The sequence below is a fragment of the Saimiri boliviensis genome, chromosome 6 (genome assembly GCF_048565385.1).
Source record: "Saimiri boliviensis isolate mSaiBol1 chromosome 6, mSaiBol1.pri, whole genome shotgun sequence".
NCBI lineage: Eukaryota > Metazoa > Chordata > Mammalia > Primates > Cebidae > Saimiri > Saimiri boliviensis.
In genome coordinates this window covers 64,429,648-64,451,816 of record NC_133454.1, presented here as the reverse complement: position 1 = coordinate 64,451,816, position 22,169 = coordinate 64,429,648, and the positions used below count along the sequence as shown (strand labels likewise).

Below are 22,169 nucleotides of genomic sequence, written 5' to 3'. Positions count from 1 at the left end.
CTCTGGTCTTGTATCTCACACCCCCATTCTCCCAAATCACTCTTGGTTTTTGAATTTCTGGTAGTTTTAATAACTTCATAATTGATGTTTTTAGAGGATGCCTCCCAGTGAAGCAACTCTCAGTTTAGTGACAGTGGTGAAGAAAGATGTCTTAACCAGTTCGTGAAAACAACCAGTGTTTCATTCATTATGTTGTACTGCTGCAAATTTTAAGGGACTTTATTCTGGCTTTTCTTTTTCATTCAGAGTTAGCAATTTAATGCTTTTAGAACATCACAAAATCTCTTGATGAAGTTTGAAGTTTTCACTGCACGTTATCACTGCCCACCTACATGTGCAATTAAACATCTTTTATGAATTTACCAATGAGATCTCAGATAGATGAATATACTATTTTCTTCAGATACTGTCTTAGTGTTTAATGCTGAAATAGAGTCCTTTTCTTGAGTCAAAGGATTTCTTCATCCACAAATTTAGTTTTTGAAGTCTAGGTTAAATGATGAGAAGGGATTGAATATTGGGAATTCTTGATAACCCTCACTGTGTTTTTTACTCAGGGATTCAAATAAATGAGAAGTATATTTTAAATTTTAAAAGAATAATTTTCACAGTATAAAAATGAATTATTAGCATGTGATTATTTTTTATCTGAACTTTCTCATTTTCCCATAAATTTAGCCTTTCTAATTTGAGTAAGTCCCTTCTCTTCCAAGGTGCACTAATTGTTAGTCACATCATCCACTTTTTAATATGGTTTGTGTCTTGCTAACAATGAGTAGGAATAAAGTATTTGTTTTGTTTGTAGTAAAACTATTTGACCTGGTATTCAAATTATGGAAGTTATTTTGGGTATTTGTCAAAGGAAGAAACAACTTGGAATTTATTTTGTTGTTTTTACAACAAATTTGGTACTGTAATCTTAGATTTACTTGTTAGGCACTGGCATCTCTCTGGGAATTTCTTCTGACAGTTAAAAGCAAATTTGTTTAAGGTTGAGCCTCTTCTTTCCCTTGGGGGAGTATGGACAGCATTTTCATTCTGAGAAACTGAGTCAGTGATGTGTTGTTTAAGAAAACTATGATGCCATAGGGCATTTGTCTTCTGTTTACAATTTCCTATACTACTAGCACCATGGCTCTCCTAATTCAATTACATCTTTGAGATTTGATCTTATTTTATTTACAAACGTAACAAAGAGGTCTGGGTAAAGCCCAGTTTCATGTAGTGTCTCACACATTCAGCAGTGAGGTATGAGGAAACATGGCAGCAGAGGGTTTCACAACCTGGAAGTGGTGTTCCTGCCGAGATGCCTTGCAGGAAAATGTATGCGCAGGTGTGGAAGGGGAAGGGTCAGATAGGAGGTGCAGCTATAACCTTGGGAGGACCACGTAGTAGCCTCAGTGCAGCATGACAGTTGTTTTTGTAAAGTCAGTGTAATAATTGTAAAAATGTCTTAATGTGTTTTTATAAAAATCTCTGTTAATACACGAGAAACCAAGCTGTCCTATGCATTACGTTTCATTTCTATTTACACACACACACACACACACAACTAATGAGATGAGGGCAAAAGATTGTGTGCTTTTCTTTTTCCCTGAATAGCTTCTAAACTACATTTTAAATGCACTCTTAAAAGTGTTCTCTTATGTAACTTGAGGCACCATGGCTAAGAGAGGAAAGTCATACTGTACCTAGAATGTCGGCTTTTGGTGCTTCCAGCTGCCATCTGCTTTAGGAGGAAGTACTCTCAGAGGCAGGTTAATGTTTTTCCAGTAGCTTTTTGAAATAGCCTTTATTTCTGGACCAGGTTGGAGCAAAGTATCCTTTTTATTACAGTCTTACACTATGGGAAGTTGCCAGTCTCCTTGATGGTGGTAGTTTAAACTTGTCTGCCATTGACTCACAGATCTCTCATTTTCTGATTGCTTATTTGTAGTGTGAAGTTAGTAATTGGTATTATGACTTGCCTTGCCATTGTGGTAAAATAGTTATTAGACTACAATGTTTAGTCCTTAGAATACAGTAGTTCCTAGAGATCATTTGAAAAATCCATCCCTGGATAAGGAGGAATATAAGACAAAAAAGGAAAAACATAAGTTTTTAATTCTACCAAGAAAGAAAATATTTAGAAATTGTTATATATGTAATGTACTAGGCCATATATATGCTTTATATATGATATCAGTTAACTGTTTATCACTCCAATAAAGCAGGTATTATTTTTCCTATTTCCTGGATGAGGAATTTATGACTGAGAGAGTCACATAGCCCACATTTGTCATGGTAGAGCAAAAATTTGAATCCAGGTGTAACTGACTTTGAAAGTGAAGACTTTAATGAAATATTTTTTGGTGTGATCTGCTGCTAAATGCTGTTGTCTGCCAAATGGTAACTTACAACAGGCTACAGCTGATACCTCAGTTTTGAAATTCCTTTTTTTTTGAGTATATTATGAGTACATATAGATTATGTGACCATCATAAAAATGAAGTAATGAACACGTGTGACTTTTAAAAAATGTAACATTTAGGACAGATAGGAATTATGAAAGGTTCTAGTTCTTTGGCATTTGAAGATACAAATGTTTATCATATGATTTTGTTTAGACTTCCCTAATGTCACGTTATGGGCTGATAGACGACAGCCTGGCAAATATGACATAAAATTTGAAATAGCTATAGAGATGATATGCTGCATAATTGAACCACATTTTTGTTCAGGATGTGTACATACTTAGATCTGTGATCTTCATGTTTATCTCCATTATAAGACAATTCATTTTAAGTGACAAAAGAAACTACTGACTCTAGTTAAACTGGATGATTTGGTGAACATATTTTCATTTTAGGAGGGAATGCCTTCATTCATTTATAGTATTACAGAACTAATGATATTTCATGCACTTGATTGGTTGGTTGGTTGCGCTATTCATCCCCTACCTCAGGGGTTCCCAGCCCCTGGACCATGGACCAATTACCTTATTTGGAAGGATGCCACAAATTAGAAGCTATTGCAGCAGTCTAAGTAGGTAATAAGGGTCTCGACTGTGGTATTATACATCTCCTAGATTCTTGCTTTTTTAAATTGCATTTTAGGTTTCGGGGTACATGTGAAGAACATGCAAGATTGTTGCATAGGTACACACATGGCAGCGTGATTTACTGCCTTCCGCCCCTTTACCTATATCTGGCATTTCTCCCCATGCTATCTCTCCCCAACTCCCCACCCCCTGTTGTCCCTCCCCTAACTCCCCCCAGCAGACCCCAGTGTGTGATGCTCCCCTCCCTGTGTCCATGTGTTCTCATTGTTCAACACCTACCTATGAGTGAGAACATGCAGTGTTTGATTTTCTGTTCATGTCAGTTTGCTGAGAATGATGCTTTCCAGGTTCATCCATGTCCCTACAAAGGACACAAACTCATCATTTTTGATGGCTGCATAATATTCCATGGTGTATATGTGCCACATTTTCCCTGTCCAGTCTATCATCGATGAGTATTTGGGTTGGTTCCCAGTCTTTGCTATTGTAAACAGTGCTGCAATGAACATTCGTGTGCACGTTTCCTTATAGTAGAACGATTTATAATTCTTTGGATATATACCCAGTAATGGGATTGCTAGGTCAAATGGAATTTCTGTGTCTAGGTCCTTGAGGAATCGTCACACTGTCTTCCACAATGGTTGAACTAATTTACACTCCCACCAACAGTGTAAAAGTGTTTCTATTTCTCCACATCCTCTCCAGCATCTCTTATCTCCAGATTTTTTTAATGATCACCATTCTAACTGGCGTGAGATGGTATCTCAGTGTAGTTTTGATTTGCATTTCTGTAATGACCAGTGATGATGAGCATTTTTTCATGTTTGTTGACCTCATGTATGTCTTCTTTTGTAAAGTGTCTATCCATATCCTTCGCCCACTTTTGAATGGGCTTCTTTGTTTTTTTCTTGTAAATCTGTTTTAGTAGATTCTGGAAATCAGCCCTTTGTCAGATCGGTAGATTGCAAACATTTTTTCCCCATTCTGTTGGTTGCTGATTCACTCTAATGACTGTTTCTTTTGCTGTGCAGAAGCTGTGGAGTTTGATTAGGTTCCATTTGTCTATTTTGGCTTTTGTTGCCAATGCTTTTGGTGTTTTTGTCATGAAGTCCTTGCCTACGCCTGTGTCCTGAATGCTTTTGCCTAGATTTTCTTCTGGGGTTTTTATGGTGTTAGGTTTTATGGTTAATTCTTTAATCCATCTGGAGTTAATTTTAGTGTAAGGTGTCAGGAAGGGGTCCAGTTTCTGCTTTCTGCACATGGCTAGCCAGTTTTCCCAACACCATTTATTAAACAGGGAATTCTTTCCCCATTGCTTGTTTTTGTCAGGTTTGTCAAAGATTGGATGGTTGTAGATATGTTGTGTTGCCTCGGAGGCCTCTGTTCTGTTCCATTGGTCTATATCTCTGCTTTGGTACTAGTACCATGCTGTTTTGATTACTGTAGCCTTGTAGTAAAGTTTGATGTCCAGTAGTGTGATGCCTCCCGCTTTGTTCTTTTTGCTTAGAATTGACTTGGCTATGCGGGCTCTCTTTTGGTTCCATATGAAGTTTAAGGTGGTTTTTTCCAGTTCTGTCAAGAAGGTCATTGGTAGCTTGATGGGGATACCATTGAATCTGTAATTTACTCTGGGCAGTATGGCCATTTTCATGATATTGATTCTTCCTAACCATGAACATGGAATGTTTCTCTATCTGTTTGTGTCCTTTCTTATTTCATTGAGCTTGTAGTTCTCCATGAAGAGGTCCTTTACGTTCCTTGTTAGTTGTATTCCTAGGTGTTTTATTCTCTTTGTAGCAATTGTGAATGGCAGTTCCTTCTTGATTTGGCTCTCTTTAAGTCTGTTATTGGTTTATAGGAATGCTTGTGATTTCTGCACATTGATTTTGTATTCTGAGACTTTGCTGAAGTTTATCAGTTTCAGGAGATTTTGGGCTGAGATGATGGGGTCTTCTAGATATACAATCATGTTGTCTGCAAATAGAGACAATTTGACTTCCTCCTTTCCTATTTGAATATCCTTTGTTTCTTTTTCTTGCCTGATTGCTCTTGCTAGAACTTCCAGTACTATATTGAATAGGAGTGTTGAGAGAGGGCATCCTTGTCTAGTGCCAGATTTCAAAGGGAATGCTTCCAGTTTTTGCCCATTCAGTGTGATATTGGCTGTTGGTTTGTCGTAAATAGCTTTTATTTTTTCGAGATACGTTCTATCAATACCTAGTTTATTGAGGGTTTTTAGCATAAAGGGCTGTTGAATTTTGTCAAAGACCTTCTCTGCATCAGTTGAGATAATCATGTGGTTTTTGTCTTTGGTTCTGTTTATGTGGTGAATTATGTTTATAGACTTGCATATGTTGAACCAACCTTACATCCCTGCGATGAATCCTACTTGATCATGGTGGATAAGCTTTTTGATGTGCTGTTGCAATTGGCTTGCCAGTATTTTATCGAAGATTTTTGCATCTATGTTTCTCATGGATATTGGCCTGAAGTTTTCTTTTCTTGCTGAGTCTCTGCTGGGTTTTGGTATCAGGATGATGTTGGTCTCATAAAATGATTTGGGAAGGATTCCCTCTTTTTGGATTATTTCGAATAGTTTCAGAAGGAATGGTACCAGCTCTCTGCCGGTTTGTGTGTGTGGTAGAGTTCGGCTGTGAAGCCATCTGGACCTGGGCTTTTTTTGGGTGGTAGGCTCTTCATTGCTGCCTCAACTTTAGACCTTGTTATTGGTCTATTCAGGGTTTCGACTTCTTCCTGGTTTAGGCTTGGGAGGATGCAAGTGTCCAGGTTCTTGCTTTTCTTTCAGAACTAGCTGATTTCTTTTAATGGCTCATTTCCCCTGGAAGCCCATAAAACAGTTTCAGGATTTTCTGTGTTTAGAACTATGAGGGTTCTTTTACCTTATGCAGAAATTCTTGGTTTCAGGCTTTCCAGTGAGTTTTAATGATCCTGGAAGTAAAGAGAGGTAGTATTAACAATTTACTGAGGCTGGGCATGGTGGCTCCCACCTGTAATCCCAGCACTCTGGGAGGCCATGGCAGGCAGATCACCTGAGGTCAGGAGTTTGAGACCAACCTGGCCACATGGTGAAACCATGTCTACTAAAAATACAAAAATTAGTTGGGCATGGTGGCAGGTGCCTGTAATCCTAGCTAGCTACTTGGGAGGCTGAGGCAGGAGAATCCCTTGAACCTGGGAGGTGGAGGTTGCAGTGAGCTGAGATTGTACCATTGCATTCCAGCCTGGGTGACAGAACAAGACTCCATGTCAACAAAACAAAACAAAACAAACAATTAACTGTATGTCCATAAATACTAATATCACACCCAGACCCATTTTATACTGTGTGGTTTTTCAAAGGCACCTCATCTTTAATAGTGTATTATTTATGATGTCAAAAAAGATGTCTGTTTTGCCCAAAAAGATATATTGCTTTGTAACCTTGGAGAAATATCTGGAATTTAGTTTTGTCTCTAAAATATTCTTTTAAAAATTATTCTTAATTTTTATGGATTCATAGTGGGTGTGTATTTTTATGGGCTACCTAAGATGTTTTGATACAGGCACACAATGTGTGATAAACATATCATGGAAGATGGGGTAACCATCTCCTCATGATGGGGGTATCCATCCTCTCAATCATTTATCCTTTGTTTTATGAACAATCCAGTTGTACTCTTTTAGTTATTTTAAATATCCAATTAAATTCTTATTGGCTATAGTCACCCTGTTGTGCTATTAATACTAGTCCTTATTCATTCATTCTAACTACTTTGTGTATTCATAAACTATGCCCACCAATCCCCCACCACACCCTCACTACCCTTCTCAGCCTCTAGTAAGCATCCTTCTACTCTCTGTGACCATGAGTTCCATTGTTTTGATTTTTAGATCCCACAAAGAAGTTAGAACATGTGATGTTTGTCTTTCTGTGCCTCGCTTATTTCACTTAATGTAATGACCTCTGGCTCCATCCACGTTGTTGCAAATGACAAAATCTTATTATTTTTTATGGCCAAGTAGTACTCCATTGGGTATAAGTACCATGTTTTCTTTATCCATTCATCTGTTGATGGACACTTAGGTTGCTTTCAGATCTTGGCTATTGTGAACAGTGTTAAAACAGATATGGTAGTTGCTGAAGATACAACAACTTGTGATAATGAAGATACCTCTTCAGTAGACTGATTTCCTTTCTTTGGATATATGTCCAGCATTGGGATTGCTAGATCATATGTTAGCTCTGTATTTAGTTTTTTTGAGAAACCTCCAAACTTTTATCCATAGTCGTTGCACTAATTTACATTTCTACTGGCAATATCTGAGAGTTCCCTTTTCTCAACATTGTTGCCAGCATTTGTTATTGCCTTTCTTTTGAATATAAGCCATTTTAACTGGGGTGAGATGATATCTCATTGTAGTTTGGATTTGCATTTCTCTGATGATCAATGATGTTGAGCACTTTTTCCTATGCCTGTTTGCCATTTGTTGCCATTTTTTGAGAAATGACTGTTCAAATCTTTTGCCCATTTTTAAATTGGATTATTACATTTTTTCCTATAGAGTTGTTTGGGCTCCTTATATATTCTGTTTATTTATGACTTGTCCCATGAGTAGTTTGCAGATATTTTCTTCTTTGCTGTGGGTTGTCTCTTTACTTTGTTGATTGTTTCTTGCTGTGCAGAAGCTTCTAAAATATTCTTTTAATACTAAGTATAGCATTCACCCAACATACTCTCATTAGTGAATTTAATAGTAATCAGCAGAGTCTGATACAAACATCCCTTAGTCTCATAATTTTAGGCAGTAATGGAGTCTAGCCATTAGGCTGTCTTTGTAATCTGTGAAATGAATCTGTTGTAACCATGAGGCATGCCAGTACGAGACTTTTGTGGTATTTTAGTAATTAAGCCCTTTGGGATGGAGTCCAAAATGGACCTTTCTTGCATCTATCTGTATGAGTATTTTGATGTTCAAGAAAGGGCCTAGAGTACAGAAACTATATAAACCTGCATAGAAGTTCCTGGTTATTAGGTTAAGTTAAAAAATTTAAACCCAAACCTAATTTTTCTTAACCTTTGCATTTCACTTAGGTACTAAACTTCCTAAAATAGTCAATGACACTTTAAAACTTAATAAATTAAAATCCCTGAAACACTTAAAGCTCTATTTATAAATGTAATATTAATCAATTTTCTTTTTTTAAAATTAAATATGTCACGTGACTAGTTTAGCAAGGTGATAATTATAGCAATCAAAACCTTCCCAGATATTTAATTTTGGAAGTTCTGCTGTACTTTTCTTTATATTTTCTTTATATTAATGATTAGTTTCTCCTTCCATGTTCTCATAATCATACCTGTATTTTCTCTATTTGAAAATTAAATAATTTTTTTCACCCAGGTTTTTTTTTTTTTTCTCTCTCTTTCTGTGTGCGTGTGTTTCTTTGTGTTTGAAATCATGGTTCTCTTTTCTCCTCTACTTCTCTTCCTCATAAAACAAGTTGTTTAGGAAACTTTAACTTCTTTCTTTCAGTCTTATACCTCTGGATGAGACTTTTGAAACTCTTTTATTCATCCATTCAGCCTCAGGTTAGTTGGTTTAATATTTTTTGTTTTTCATTCAGATTCAGTTATTTGTGTCATTGTTTAGTGTTTATGTTGCTTCTCTGTATCACATTCTAGATGTATCTGTTTTGGGTCATTTGTATTTGCTTGATATCTTAAGTATTTTTGTTCAGTTAAGTTCTCTGAGTGATATACTCTGATTTCTTGTATAAGCTTAAAGGCCAATCTGCTTTTTTTCTTTTCCTTTGTAGGCAATATGTTCTTTTTGCCTAAATACTTGTAAGAATTTCATTTTAATGTTAGTTATGTATATTTTGTTACCAGTTCTATAGTTTGGAGCTTAGTGACTTTCAGTCTGCAGAATCAAACCTTTGTTAGGGAAGAAATTTTGTTTCCTGTTATTATTGCCTCTTCTCTATTAAGTCCCCTTAATCTTTTCTTTTATGATACATTTCTTTTTACATTTTACTTTGTGAATTGAAATGTTTTGTACTTGTTCTCTTAGTTCATTAATTTCATCTTCTTTTTTAACAGTTCAAATTCAATTTTAGTAGAGAAAATAATTTTTAATGGTTCTTTACATATAGATAGATACATACAGGTATTTGTATAATAAATTTATTTCATCTTTAGCTTAGCAGCTTTATTCATTCAGTGTACATGTTCTGCTTTATTCAAATTGTCCAGAACCTATTTTTTTAAATTGTGCTTTAAGTTCTGGGGTACATGTGCAGATCTTGCAGGATTGTTGCATAGGTACATACACACATGCCATGGTGGTTTGCTGTCTCCATCCCTCGTCACCTGCATCAGGCATTTCTCTCAGTGTTATCCCTCTCCAACCTCCCCACCCACCGCTGTCCTTCTTCTAGCCCGTCAGCCCCCAACATATCCCAGTGTGTGATGTTCCCCTCCCTGTGCCCTTGTCTTCTCATTGTTCAGCACCCACCTATGAGTGAGAACATGTGGTGTTTGGTTTTCTGTTCTTGTGTCAGTTTGCCGAGAGTGACGGTTTCCAGATTCATCCATGTCCCTAAAAAGAACACAAACTCATTGTTTTTTATGGCTGCATAGTATTCTATGGTGTATATGTGCCACATTTTTTTTTTAAATCCAGTCTGTCATTGATGGGCATTTGGGTTGCAGAACCTGTCTTTTAACTGCTAAGCAAAATGTCTGCGCTTTTTTGCCCCTCCCCTACTGTGTTTTCTTTAGTAGCCCCAGGATGCATATGGCTCTGCCGTGCTTCTGTTTGGTGTACACACCCATATTAGGAGCCATAGTCCTGGTCAGTTGTTAAGTTTACTTTCAGGGTAGTTTTTCAGTTTTTGTTAGTACTCTGGGGGCAAGCATCTCTTTTGTTGTGGAGAGGGGTGGGGTACAGCCTTTGAACTTCTGTTTTTCTCCTTAGGTCAGGTTGATCCTACTTGCTTTTAAGTTTTTCAGTCTTTTAGTCTTTCAGAAGTGTATCAAAGTCTGATCTCTGGCCTGCTGGTGCCATCCATATGATTCTGTTAAGGATTTATTTTTTCCTATTTAACTTACTGATTTTTGAGAGACTTGGAGAAGGAGAGATTTGCTTCCTCACATACATGCAGTCTAGGATTGGAAACCCATTGGGAGGTTTTTTTGTAGGTTTTGAAAGGAAACTTCTCTGCAGGGAGCATTCACTGAGGCAGAGTCATGATGTCTTAGGCAATTTGGTGGGTCTTAGAGTGTGAATGGCTGCTTCAGTGTCCTCTTCAGGCTGGCAAGTTGGGTCTTCCAGGAAAAAATAGTTCACCATGTCTGGAATCACCAAGATATGGGCCAGCATTCCACTTTTCATATCTGCAAAACAGGGCTAAAAATAGTGTATCAAACAATTAATATTTAGATGATATAATGGAAGAAAAAGTGCAATTTTTAAGAGCAACAACAAAGATAAGATACCAGAAATAACAACAAACTCTAAAACCTACATGAAAAAAATGTAAAACATCATTGAAGAACATAGAAGAAGTTTGGAACATTTGAAGACTATGCCTTGTTCATGACTGGGTATATATAGCACCATAAAGATGTCACTTTAATTTTAAATTTAATGTGATAATCCTTTTTTTAAAAACTAAATAAACTGATCTTGGCTAAATAATTTAACCAATAAATTTTATAGGAAAAATAAAAACAAAAAGGGTAGTGATGAAGGACTTGTGCAACCAGATGTAGTATAAAGTCTTGGTCTCAGTAATTAAAACCTTTTGGTGGTGGGACATGGAGATAAGGTATTATGGGGTAGTATGGAAATCCTAGAGATACATGCACGTTTCATAGGAACATTTAGAAATGGTAAAGATGGCTTTCAAAAGCCAATGGAAATAATATGTAATACTGAGTAAATAGTTTTGGAGAAACTGAATACTCACCTGTGGAAATAAAGAAGATTGGAATCCCACCTAATATCAAGGATGAATTACAAATGATCAAAGATTTAAATGAACTAAATGAAAATATAAAAATTTTTAAAAAGAAGTCTGGGTGCAGTGGCTCTTGCCTTTAATCCCATTTTGGAAGGCTAAAGTGGCAGGATCCCTTGAGGCCAGGAATTTGAAACTAGCCTGGTCAACATAGCAAGACCCTGTCACTACAAAAGAAAAATTAAAAAATTAGCCTGACATGGTGGTACATGCCTGTAGTCCCGGGTATTCAGGAGGCCGAAATGGGAGTATCTCTTGGGCCCCAGGAGTTTGAGGCTATAGTAAGCTGTGATTACCCCATTGCACTCCAGCCCTGGTGGCAGAATGAGCCCTCATCTAAAAAATGAAGATAATTTAAACCTTTTTTTTTTTTTTAAAGAATAGGAAGGCATTTTGAACTGTGATTTAAAGCAGTAAAAGAAAAAGCCAGGCCGGGCGTGGTGGCTCAAGCCTGTAATCCCAGCACTTTGGGAGGCCGAGGCGGGTGGATCATGAGGTCAAGAGATCGAGACCATCCTGGTCAACATGGTGAAACCCCGTCTCTACTAAAGGTGCAAAAAATTAGCTGGGCATGGTGGCGTGTGCCTGTAATCCCAGCTACTCAGGAGGCTGAGGCAGGAGAATTGCCAGGAGGCGGAGGTTGCGGTGAGCCGAGATCGCGCCATTGCACTCCAGCCTGGGTAACTAGAGTGAAACTCCGTCTCAAAAAAAAAAAAAAAAAAAAAAAAGAAAGAAAGAAAAAGCCATTAAAGAAAGGGTTGAGAAATGAGACTGCACAAAATATAAAACATCTATGTTACAAGAAACAAGTAAGAAAAGGACAAATGACAATCGGGGAAAAATACTTGGAACTCATATTACAGATGAAGGATTAATCTCCTTAATATACAAAGGGGCTGTTTTTTTTTTTTTTTTTTTTTGAAAAAGACATAATAATAACAAAATAGACCTCTACCTAGACTAATGAAGAAGAGGGAGAAGAATCTCCCTCTTCCTTATTTTTTTGGAAGGTTTTTCATATCTCTGTCTCCTTCATTTCTTCTCTGATCTTAGTTATTTCTTGTCTTCTGCTAGCTTTCAGATTAGTTTGCTTGTGTGAATCTAGCTCTTTTAATTGTGATGTTTTGTATCGATTTGAGATCTTTCTAGCTTTCTGATGTGGGCATTTAGGGCTATACATTTCCCTCTTAACACTGCTTTAGCTGTGTTCCAGAGATTCTGGTACAGTGTCTGTATTTGTTCTCATTAGTTTCAAAGAACTTCCTGATTTCTGCCTTAATTTCATTATTTACCCAGGAGTTATTCAGGATCAGGTTGTTCAATTTCCATGACATTTTGTGGTTTTTGAGTGAATTTCTTAATCCTGAATTCTAATGTGATTGCACTGTGGTCTGAGTGACCGTTACGATTTCAGTTCTTTGCATTTTCTGAGGAGTGTTTTACTTTTAATTATATGGTCGTTTTTAAGAATAAGTGCCATGTGGCATGAGAAGAATGTATATTCTGTTGATCTGGGGTAGAGAGTTCTGTAGACTTCAGAACTAAAGACAAAAACCACATGATTATCTCAATAGATGCAGAAAAGGCCTGTGATAAAATTCAACATCTCTTCATGTTAAAAACTCTCCATAAAGTAGATATTGATGGAACATATCTCAAAATAATAAGAGCTATTTATAACAAACCCACAGCCAATAACATACTGAATGGGCAAAAGCTGGAAGCATTCTCTTTGAAAACCAGTACAAGACAAGAGTACCCTCTCACCAGTCCTCTGTAACACAGTATTGGAAGTTCTGGCCAGGGCAGTCAAGCAAGAGAAAGAAATAAAGGTTATTCAGATAGGACGAGAGGAAGTCAAGTTGTCTCTGTTTGCAGATGACATGATTTTATATTTAGAAAACCCCATCGTCTCAGCCGCAAAACTCCTTGAACTGATAAGCAGTTTCAGCAAAGTCTCAGGATACAAAATCAATGTGCAAAAATCACAAGCATTCTTTTACATCAACAGTAGGCAAGCAGACAGTCAAATCGTGAATGAACTCCCATTCACAGTTGCTACAAAGAGAATAAAATACCCAGTAACACAGCTAACAAGGGATGTGAAGGGCCTCTTCTAGAACTACAAACCACTGCTCAAGGAAATAAGAGAGGGTACAAACAAATACAAAAACATTCCATCCTCATGGTTGGGAGGAATCAATATTGTGAAAATGGCTGTATTTCCCAAAGTAATTTATGGCTTCAATGCTATTCCCATCAAACTACCATTGACATTCTTCATAGAATTAGAAAAAAATGATTTAAAATTTCATTTAAATTTTAAATTAAAGAAGACCCCCATATAGCCAAGACAATTCTAAGCAAAAAGAACAAAGCTGGAGGCTTCGTGTTACCTGACTTCAAACTATACTGGAAGGCTACAGTAACCAAAACAGCATGGGACTGGTACCAAAACAGACATATAGGCCAATGGAGCAGAACAGAGACCTCAGAAATAACACCACACATCTGCAACCATCAGGTTTGACAAACCTGACAAAAGCAGACAATGGGGAAAAGATTGCCTATTCAGTAAATGGTGCTGGAAAACTGGCTAGCCATATACAGAAAACTGAACCTGGATCCCTTTCACCTTATACAAAAATTAAGTCAAGATGGATTAAAGACTTAAATGTAAAATCCCAAACCATAAAAACTCTAGAAGAAAACCTAGGCAGTACCATTCAGGACATGGGCATGGGCAGAGACTTCATAACAAAAACACCAAAAGCAATTGCAATAAAAGCCAAAATTAACAAATGGGATCTAATTAAAATAAAGAGCTTCTGCACAGCAAAAGCAACTATCATCAGAGTGAACAGGCAAACTACAGAATGGGAGAAAATTTTTGCAATCTACCCATCTGATAAAGGTCTCATAGCCGGAATATACAAGGAACTTAAACATATTTATAAGAAAAAGACAACCCCATCAAAAAGTGGGCAAAAGTTATGAACAGACACTTCTCAAAAGACTTTTATGTGGTCAACAAACATGAGATACCATCTCATGTCAGTCAGAATGACGATTATTAAAAAATCAGGAAACTAATAGATGCTGGCGAGGCTGTGGAGAAATAAGAACACTTTTACACCATTGGTGGGAATGTACATTAGTTCAACTATTGTGGAAGACAATATTGCAATTCCTCAAGGATCTAGAACCAGAGATACCATTGACCCAGCAATCCCATTACCCAAAGGAATATACATCATTTTACTATAAAGACACAAGCACAGACATGTTTATTGCAGCATTATTTACAACAGCAGAGACATGGAACCAACCTACATGTCCATCAATGATAGACTGGATAAAGAAGATGTGGTACATATATACCATGGAATACTATAAAGCCATAAAAAGAATGAGATCATGTCCTTTGCAGGAACATTGACAAAACTGGAAGTCATCATCCTCAGCAAGCTAACACAGGAACAGAAAACTAAACCCTGCATGTTCTCCCTCATAAGAGGGAGTTGAACATTGAGAACATGTGGACGCAGAGAAGGGAACACCACACACCCGGGCCTGTTGCTGGGTGGAGGCTGAGGGGAGGGAATGTAGAGGATGGGTCGATAGATGCAGCAAGCCAACCTTGGCACACAACCTTGTGTAACAAACCTTGTTACACAACCTTGTGTAACAAACCTTGTTACACAACCTTGTGTAACAAACCTGCACGTTCTGTACATGTATCCCATTTTTTTTTAGAAGAAATTAAAAGGAATTATGTATGTTTTTTCCCTTTGATAGTGTGGTCAGTTATAGGGATTGATTGATAAATAAAACTTATTGGGTCAGTATCCTTTGTGTATTACTGGGTTTGATTTGCTAATATTTTGTTTAGGAGTTTTATAACTGTATTCATTATATCAACCTGTAAGTTTCTCTTCTAGTAAAGTCTAGCTTTTGCTTTAAATTCTGGCTTGGCCTTATGGAATAGGTTGGAAAGTGTTCCTTTTGTTTTTATACTCTGTAAGAATGTTCATACAATTTTTATTATTTTTTGCTTGAATGTTTAAAAGAATTCAGTGAATCCATTTGGGCTTTTGAGTTTCTGTATAGATTAATTTTCTTTAATAGCTGTAGGACTGTACAGATCTTTTTGTTTACTCTTTTAGTTTTGGTGAATTGTGTTCTTCAGAGGATTTGTTCATTTCAACTAAATTTTCAACTACATTGCAGTAAAAATGTTAATAATGTCCTCAGAATTTTTTTAGTGTTCATAGGCTTTCTGGTTATGGCCCACTTTTGATTATCTATATTGTAGATTGTCCATTTTTTTAATTGATCAGACTTGCTCTAGGGATTGTTCATTTTTGGCTTTGTTTCCTCTTTTATACACTTTCTTTCTATTTTATTTATTTGTTATTTAAAAATTTTCAAATACTTTCCTTCAATTAATTTACTATTCTTTTTCTAGCTTCTTGTGGTGGAAGCTTAGAAGCATTAATTTTTTAACTTGTCTCATTTCCAGTTATATGCATTTAGAGCTATGAATTTTGCTAAATACCTCTTTAGTTATATCTGACACATTTTCATCTATTATGTTTTCATTATTATTGACATAAAAAGACTTTCTGATTTCTATTGTGATTTTTATATTTGATTTCTGAGTTATTAAGAATTATGTTTTTTAATTTCCAAATATTTAGAGGAATTTCTAGTTATCTTTCAGTCTTTGATTTTTGGTGCAATTCTTCAGTAGTCACAAAATGTGATTCGTGATTTAAGTTTTATGAATTTGTTGAGATTTCATCTTTTATCATTTAGTCTATTTGTAAATGTTTCATATGCACTTGAAAAGAATGTGAAAGAAAAAAATTTTGTAGTTGTTGGGTTTAGTTTTCTGTGTTAGTTCAATTGGAAAATAGAATTGTTCAAATCATATACTTAAGGTTTTGTGTGCTTATTCTATCAGCCATTGAGAGATATTTGCTAAAATCTCCCAAGGTGATTGTGGATTTATCTATTTTTTAGTTCTTTCAACTTTATGTATTTTGAAGCTGTGTTATTTTTGCATACAAATTTTGTTTACAATTTATTGTGCATAAATTATGTTAATCCGTTAATTTGATGGTTTTATGAAACATCCCCCTTTCTCTCTAGTAAATACCTTGTGCCTAAGGTCTACGTTTCCTGATGTGATACAGCTATACTATCCTTCTTTGGCTAGTGTTTACATGGTCTCACTTTCTGTAATTCTTCCATTTTCTACCTTTTGGTGTTGTTACATTTAAAGCATGTCTCTTAGGATATAGTTGTTGCTTTTTATTTTGAGATAAGTTCTTGCCGTGTCACCCAAGCTGGAGTACAGTGGTGTGAACATGGCTCACAGCAGCCTTGACCTCCTAGGCTCAAGTGATCCTCTCACCTCAGCCTCTGGAGAAGCTGGGACCATAAGTGTATACCACTTCACCTGGCTAATTTTTGTATTTTTGAATTTTTTTCTTTTCATTTCTTTTTCTTTTTCTTTTTTTTTTACACATAGGGTCCCACCATCTTGCCAAGTCTGGTCTTGAACTGCTGGTCACAAGTAATATGCCTGCCTTGACCTCCTGAGTTGCTAGGATTATAGGTGTGAGCCACTGTGCCCAGCAGCTGCTGTTTTTTAAATCCATTCTTATGGTCTTTGTATTTTAATAGGGATCTTTAGGTCTATTTACTTTTTTTAATTAATAGAATTCACATACCATGTGATTCACTTTTAAAGTGTACAATTTAGTGGTTTTTTAGTATATTTACAAAGTTATATGAAAAGCACCATTATCTAATTCTAGAACATTTCAAAAAGAAATCTCTTAACCTTAGTAGAACTCTTCATGTCTCCCTCTGCCCAGCCTCTTGAAATAGCTAATATACTTTTTGTCTCTGTGGGCTTGACTATTCTGAAAATTTCACATATAGAGAATTATATAATATGTGGTCTTTTGCATCTGACTTCTTTTATTTAGCGTAATGTTTTCAATGTTTATCCCTGTGGTAGCATGAATCAGCACTTCATTCTTTTTGAATGATTGAATAATATTTTATTGTGTGTACCTAGTGCATTTTGTTTATTCTTCAGTTGTTGGGCATTTGGATTGTCTTTCTTTTTGGCTATTATGAATCATATTGCTATGAATATTTATGTACAAGTTCTTGGTATATGTGTTTTTATTTCTTTTGATTAAATACCAGGAGTAGAATTACTTGGTCATTTGGTAATTTTCTGTTTGAAGTTTTGAGAAACTGCCAGTCTTCTCCACAGTGGCTGTGCCATTTTATATTTCTTCCAATAATGAATGAGGGATCTGATTCCTCCGTATCTTTGCCAGCTAGTCTGTTTGCTTTTAAAATTATTAATGTGCTTGGATTTAAGTTTACCATTTTAATATTTGTTTTTATTTGCCTTGTTTTATTATTTCTTCTCTTTATTTTCTGCCTTCTCTTGGATTAATGTTTCATTTTTCAAAATTCTTTTCCTCTGTCAGCTTTTTAGTTATGCATTTATTTCTCATTCTTTTAGTGCTCACTATAGAGACTGCAATATATATATCTTTAACTTATTTATAGTCTTCCATTAAATAGAACTTTTTTCACTTCTTCACCAATAGAGAAGTCCTAAACTATTTGACTGAATGTATGTTTCTTACCCTTTGTGTTTTTAATGTTTATATATTGTGAACTTCATAAGACATTATTTTTATGTTTATACAGTATTTAGTTATATTTCCCCACTTTTGCCCTTGTTTCTTTTCATGTGTTTCTTTAGTTCTGGAATCAGTTTTCTTCACTCTTTACTATTTCTTTTATTGCAGGTATCTTGGTGGTAATTTTTTTCAGCTTTCATTTGTAAATAACTTGTTTTACCTGCTTTCAAAATTGTTACTTTGGTGAGGTAGAAGATTCTAGATTGGGAATATTGTTTCCTTTTAGCATGCTGAAGATTCATTCCATTATTTTCTCTTTACATTGAAATGTCTTCTCACATTGGTATTGCTGCTTCTTGGAAGTCAACTTTTAAAAACTCTCTGGTCCTTTTAAGAATTTCTTTTTGTGTTTGGTTTTTAGCAGTTTGACTGTAATTTACTTATGGTTTTAATTTTTAAAAATTCTGCTTGAGGTTTATAGAATTTCTTTGAATCTTTAGTTTGATGATATTCATCAGTTTTGAAAACTTGAACATTTGTTTTCAAATACTGCTTTTGTCACTTTCTCTTTTTTAAAAAAATTATCTCTCTTATCTCTGTCATCAGTTTAGACATGTTTGAGATCTCTTTGTTTAACTGAGTCTCTCATCCTTTATACTGTTTTGTGTATTTTCTGCTCCTTTTTTCTCTGTGTTCTTCAATGTGGATATTTTCTGCTAAACTATCTTCCAGTTCAATAACCCTCTCGTTAGCTATGTTAATTGTTCTACTGAATGCATCTAGTTAATTCTTAATTTTGGATATTGTGTTTTTTCAGTTTTAGAATAAAAATTTGATTTTATGGATTCTAGTTCTCTGTTGAAATCCATCATTTCTCTTTTATTTTTTACTTTCATTCAATTGAACATATAAATCATAAATGTTTTTAGCAACTTGATAAAAATTTAACTGTATTCCTCTTATGCATCCCTCTTCTCCCCATACTTTGCTCCAGGCAAGTAATTGCTTGTGATCCATCTAATCTCAGAGAGGTTTGTGTCTCCATAGTGTTCAAACCAGTTGGTTGCCCTGAGACCTCAGTTTTCTATTGTGCCTGGAAAAGTTAAGATTTCTAGATTATCTATTTTTTATTATTAGGTTAGGAGTGATACTCTTTACAACTGTCTGCATCATAGGCAGAAAATCACAAATGCCATTTTAAAGTCTCTTTCTGATAATTCTAAAATTTGAATTAACTGTGAGTCTTTCTGGTTTGACTTTTTTTTTCTCAATTTTTTTCACTAGTTCTTTTTTTTTTTTTTAAACCTGGGTGCAGGTGGGTTAAGGCCGAAAAGGGCATTAGCCTAGTTCTTGTTTTTTTAAAGCATGCCTCATAGTGTTTATTGGATACTAGATAATGTGGATGAAAGATTTGCAGAGGCTGGAGAATGGTTTTTCCTCCAAAGGCAGTTAATTTTTCTTCCTGTACTTCTGATTCTTTTTCCTTTTAGCGTGCTGAAGATTGTACTATCTGTCAAGGCTTGGTCTGGGGCTTTGTAAAATTTTCCTATTGCTATTTTGTCCATACTCTTAAGGCATGACTTTTTTGGAGTCACACAAGACCTCAGGGTGCTCCTCCATTTTGGCAGTGCCTGCTTCCCAGCCCATCTCCTCAACACTGATAGGCTGCCGAAATGTCTATTTGCCTCTTAATTTGGTTTGTTTTGGGTTTCTTGGCATCTTGTCCTATGTATTTGTAAACCTAGGAATCAGTTAATAATTTGAGGTGAATTTTGCTGTAGATTTCTTGGTTCTTTCTCTTCAGGTCTTTTTTGGTGGCATTTTACCTCCTGAATTCCTCTTCCCTGCTTTAGTAATCCCAGCCTCCAACCTCTGCCTTCTCAGCCCACTGAGATTACAGTTATTAGCTTGTGCTCTGTTTCCCATGACTGATTTGAAGAATTATCTTACACAAAAAGAAGGATTAAATGTGGAATTTGCTTGATTGGGCTTTTCTTCTCTCAAAGTTTGTAGCCCTGAAGTTCCACCTGTATTTGTTGCTTTCTGGTAAACTTCACACAAGCTGTTTTGTATGTTTTCCCCAGCATTCATAGCTGTTCTCATCGAAAATGCTTGTTTGTTGCACTCTACTACATTGATTGTAACCAGAAATACCATCTCTTCTTTTTATGAAATGATACTAATGCTTAACACAGTTCTGTAAATACTGATTCAGAGTAACTGATTGCTGTTGCAAATCTTTTCAAGGTTCAAATTGTTTTGAACTGATAAAAATCAATTTTTATATAATAACCATGGAGCGTAAAGGTTAACTAGCTGTAAACCTTACTTTTATCTTCTGGAATAAAAGCAGGTGTTTGGTGCATTAGGAAAGATCTCTGAAAGCCACGGTAGAAATAAAGGATCACTGTTACCACTTAATTAACCTCAAATCTGGCATGTAGTTTTTCCGCTCTTTCAATTGTGATCATTGGAAGGCTTTCATAGAATTGGAAATTCTTATCTGAATCTTTCATGTTTTGATCTCTAGGAAGATGAAGTCCTCAGTACATTCTGAAGAAGATGATTTTGTTCCAGAGCTACATAGAAATGTACACCCTCGAGAGCGGCCTGATTGGGAAGAAACTCTTAGTGCAATGGTAAATAATTTTATCCCATTATTCATATATATATACATACATATATATATATACATATATATATATGTATATATAGCACTTATATAAGGGAAAGGAATTGAGGACATATTACACAAAAAATGAAATTTTGTTGCTTTTTGCATTTATTCAGGAAATATTTATTGAGCAAATACTGTATTTTTGGCACTGTTGTAGATTCTGTGGGCAGAGTAATAGGGTTACAGAGTGGTAAAAATACAGTGTGAAAGGATAGGTGCTAATTATATAGGGTAGTCACAGATGGCCTCTGTGGGAAGATGAGATTTGATCAAAGACCTGAAGGAGGTGAGGGAATGAGTAGTGTGTTTATCTGAAAACACATCATTTTAGGCAATGGAAGAACAAGTTACAGGCTGTAGCATAGGATTAGAGAACAAGTTGGAAGAAACACAAATAGGACAGTGTGGCTGAAATTGGATGAGAAAGAAATGAGGTCAGAGAAGTGGTTTGGGTGGGTGGAAAGCAAATCATGCAGTTTCTTGTACTTTTTTGAGGAAGATTTTGGCTTTTTATGCTGAGTGAGATGGGAAACCCTTGGAGGATTTTTGGCTTAGGAGTGACACAATCTGACTTAAAATGTTAAAGATGTCTTAGGTTACTGTAAGTAGGAAGAGGCAAAAGAGGAAGTAAAGAGAATCTGTGTGTTATAATTTATAGGTAAATGGTGATGGTTGCTTGAACCAGGATGACAGGATATATGGTGAGAATCCGTTAGATGCTATAATTTTACTGATAAACCAGCTGTTTTTGATAGAGTATGAAATAAAGATATATTAAGAATAGCTTCCACTGGGCATGGTGGCTCACGCCTGTAATCCCAGCACTTTGGGAGGCCAAGGCCGGCCGATCATGAAGTGAAGAGATTGAGACCATCCTGGCCAACATGGTGAAACCCTGTCTCTACCAAAAATACAAAAATTAGCTGAGTGTGGTGGCATGCACCTGTAGTCCTAGGTACTCAGGAGGCTGAGGCAGGAGAATCACTTGAACCTGGGAGGCGGAGGTTGCAATGAGCTGAGATCATGCCACTGCACTCTAGCCTGGTGACAGAGCGAGACTGTCTCAAACAAACAAACAAACAAAAAAGAATGGCTTCAAGTTTTTTGGCTTCATCAACCTGAAGAATGGAATTTATATTACTGAGATGCTGGAAAAGCAGTTTTTGTTGGGGAATAGGTGGAAAAACCAGCAATGTAGTTTTTCACATGATACTTAGTTTATTACAAAGTTTTGTAACTTAGGTCTATTAATAAGAAAAGAAATTCTTTGATGGGAGAGGACGTTTTACTTAATTGTGCTTAAGAGTCAGTGTTCTCTGTCAAAACGCAAGTGTTCATCTATCAGTGTTGATCTGTAATGATATTTCACTTGTTTCATTTTTGGGTCTTTTCAGTCAGGCACAGCAAATACTGACATAAATTCACAAACATTTTAATTGTACATATTTATTACTTGGAAGCATTTATAGAATTCCGTTAGATTCTCTTCTTGATATTTGCTTTTCAGCATGTCATTGCATTGTTAATTAATCAATTCCAGTTAAAGATCATGTGGAAGTTCTCAATTGAACAGTTAAATGGAATTTGTAGTATGGAAATATACTTTGCATTTACATTGTGATCCGAAAAACCCTGCTGGACCTGTAGTTTGAGCTCAGAAAAGATATTCATTACACATTTGTATGGGAATGGAAATCTCCCTTCTTGTTTCAATATTTGGTAGCTTGGGAAGTATGATCAGTTGCTTGTGAT

At 35.9% G+C, this 22,169-nt stretch overlaps 1 protein-coding gene across 9 annotated transcripts in view; it reads left to right on the top strand.

Moving 5' to 3' along the window:
• Positions 1 to 22,169, top strand: part of ARHGAP32 (Rho GTPase activating protein 32) — a 298,214-nt gene that overhangs the window by 81,855 nt on the left and 194,190 nt on the right. For all 9 annotated transcript variants that reach the window (XM_074400857.1, XM_074400858.1, XM_039470493.2 and 6 more), the window contains one exon: positions 20,271 to 20,379. In XM_074400857.1, coding sequence (XP_074256958.1) covers positions 20,275 to 20,379 — 105 coding nt within the window. In that variant the 5' untranslated portion in view covers positions 20,271 to 20,274. The remainder of the gene's footprint in view (positions 1 to 20,270; positions 20,380 to 22,169) is intronic.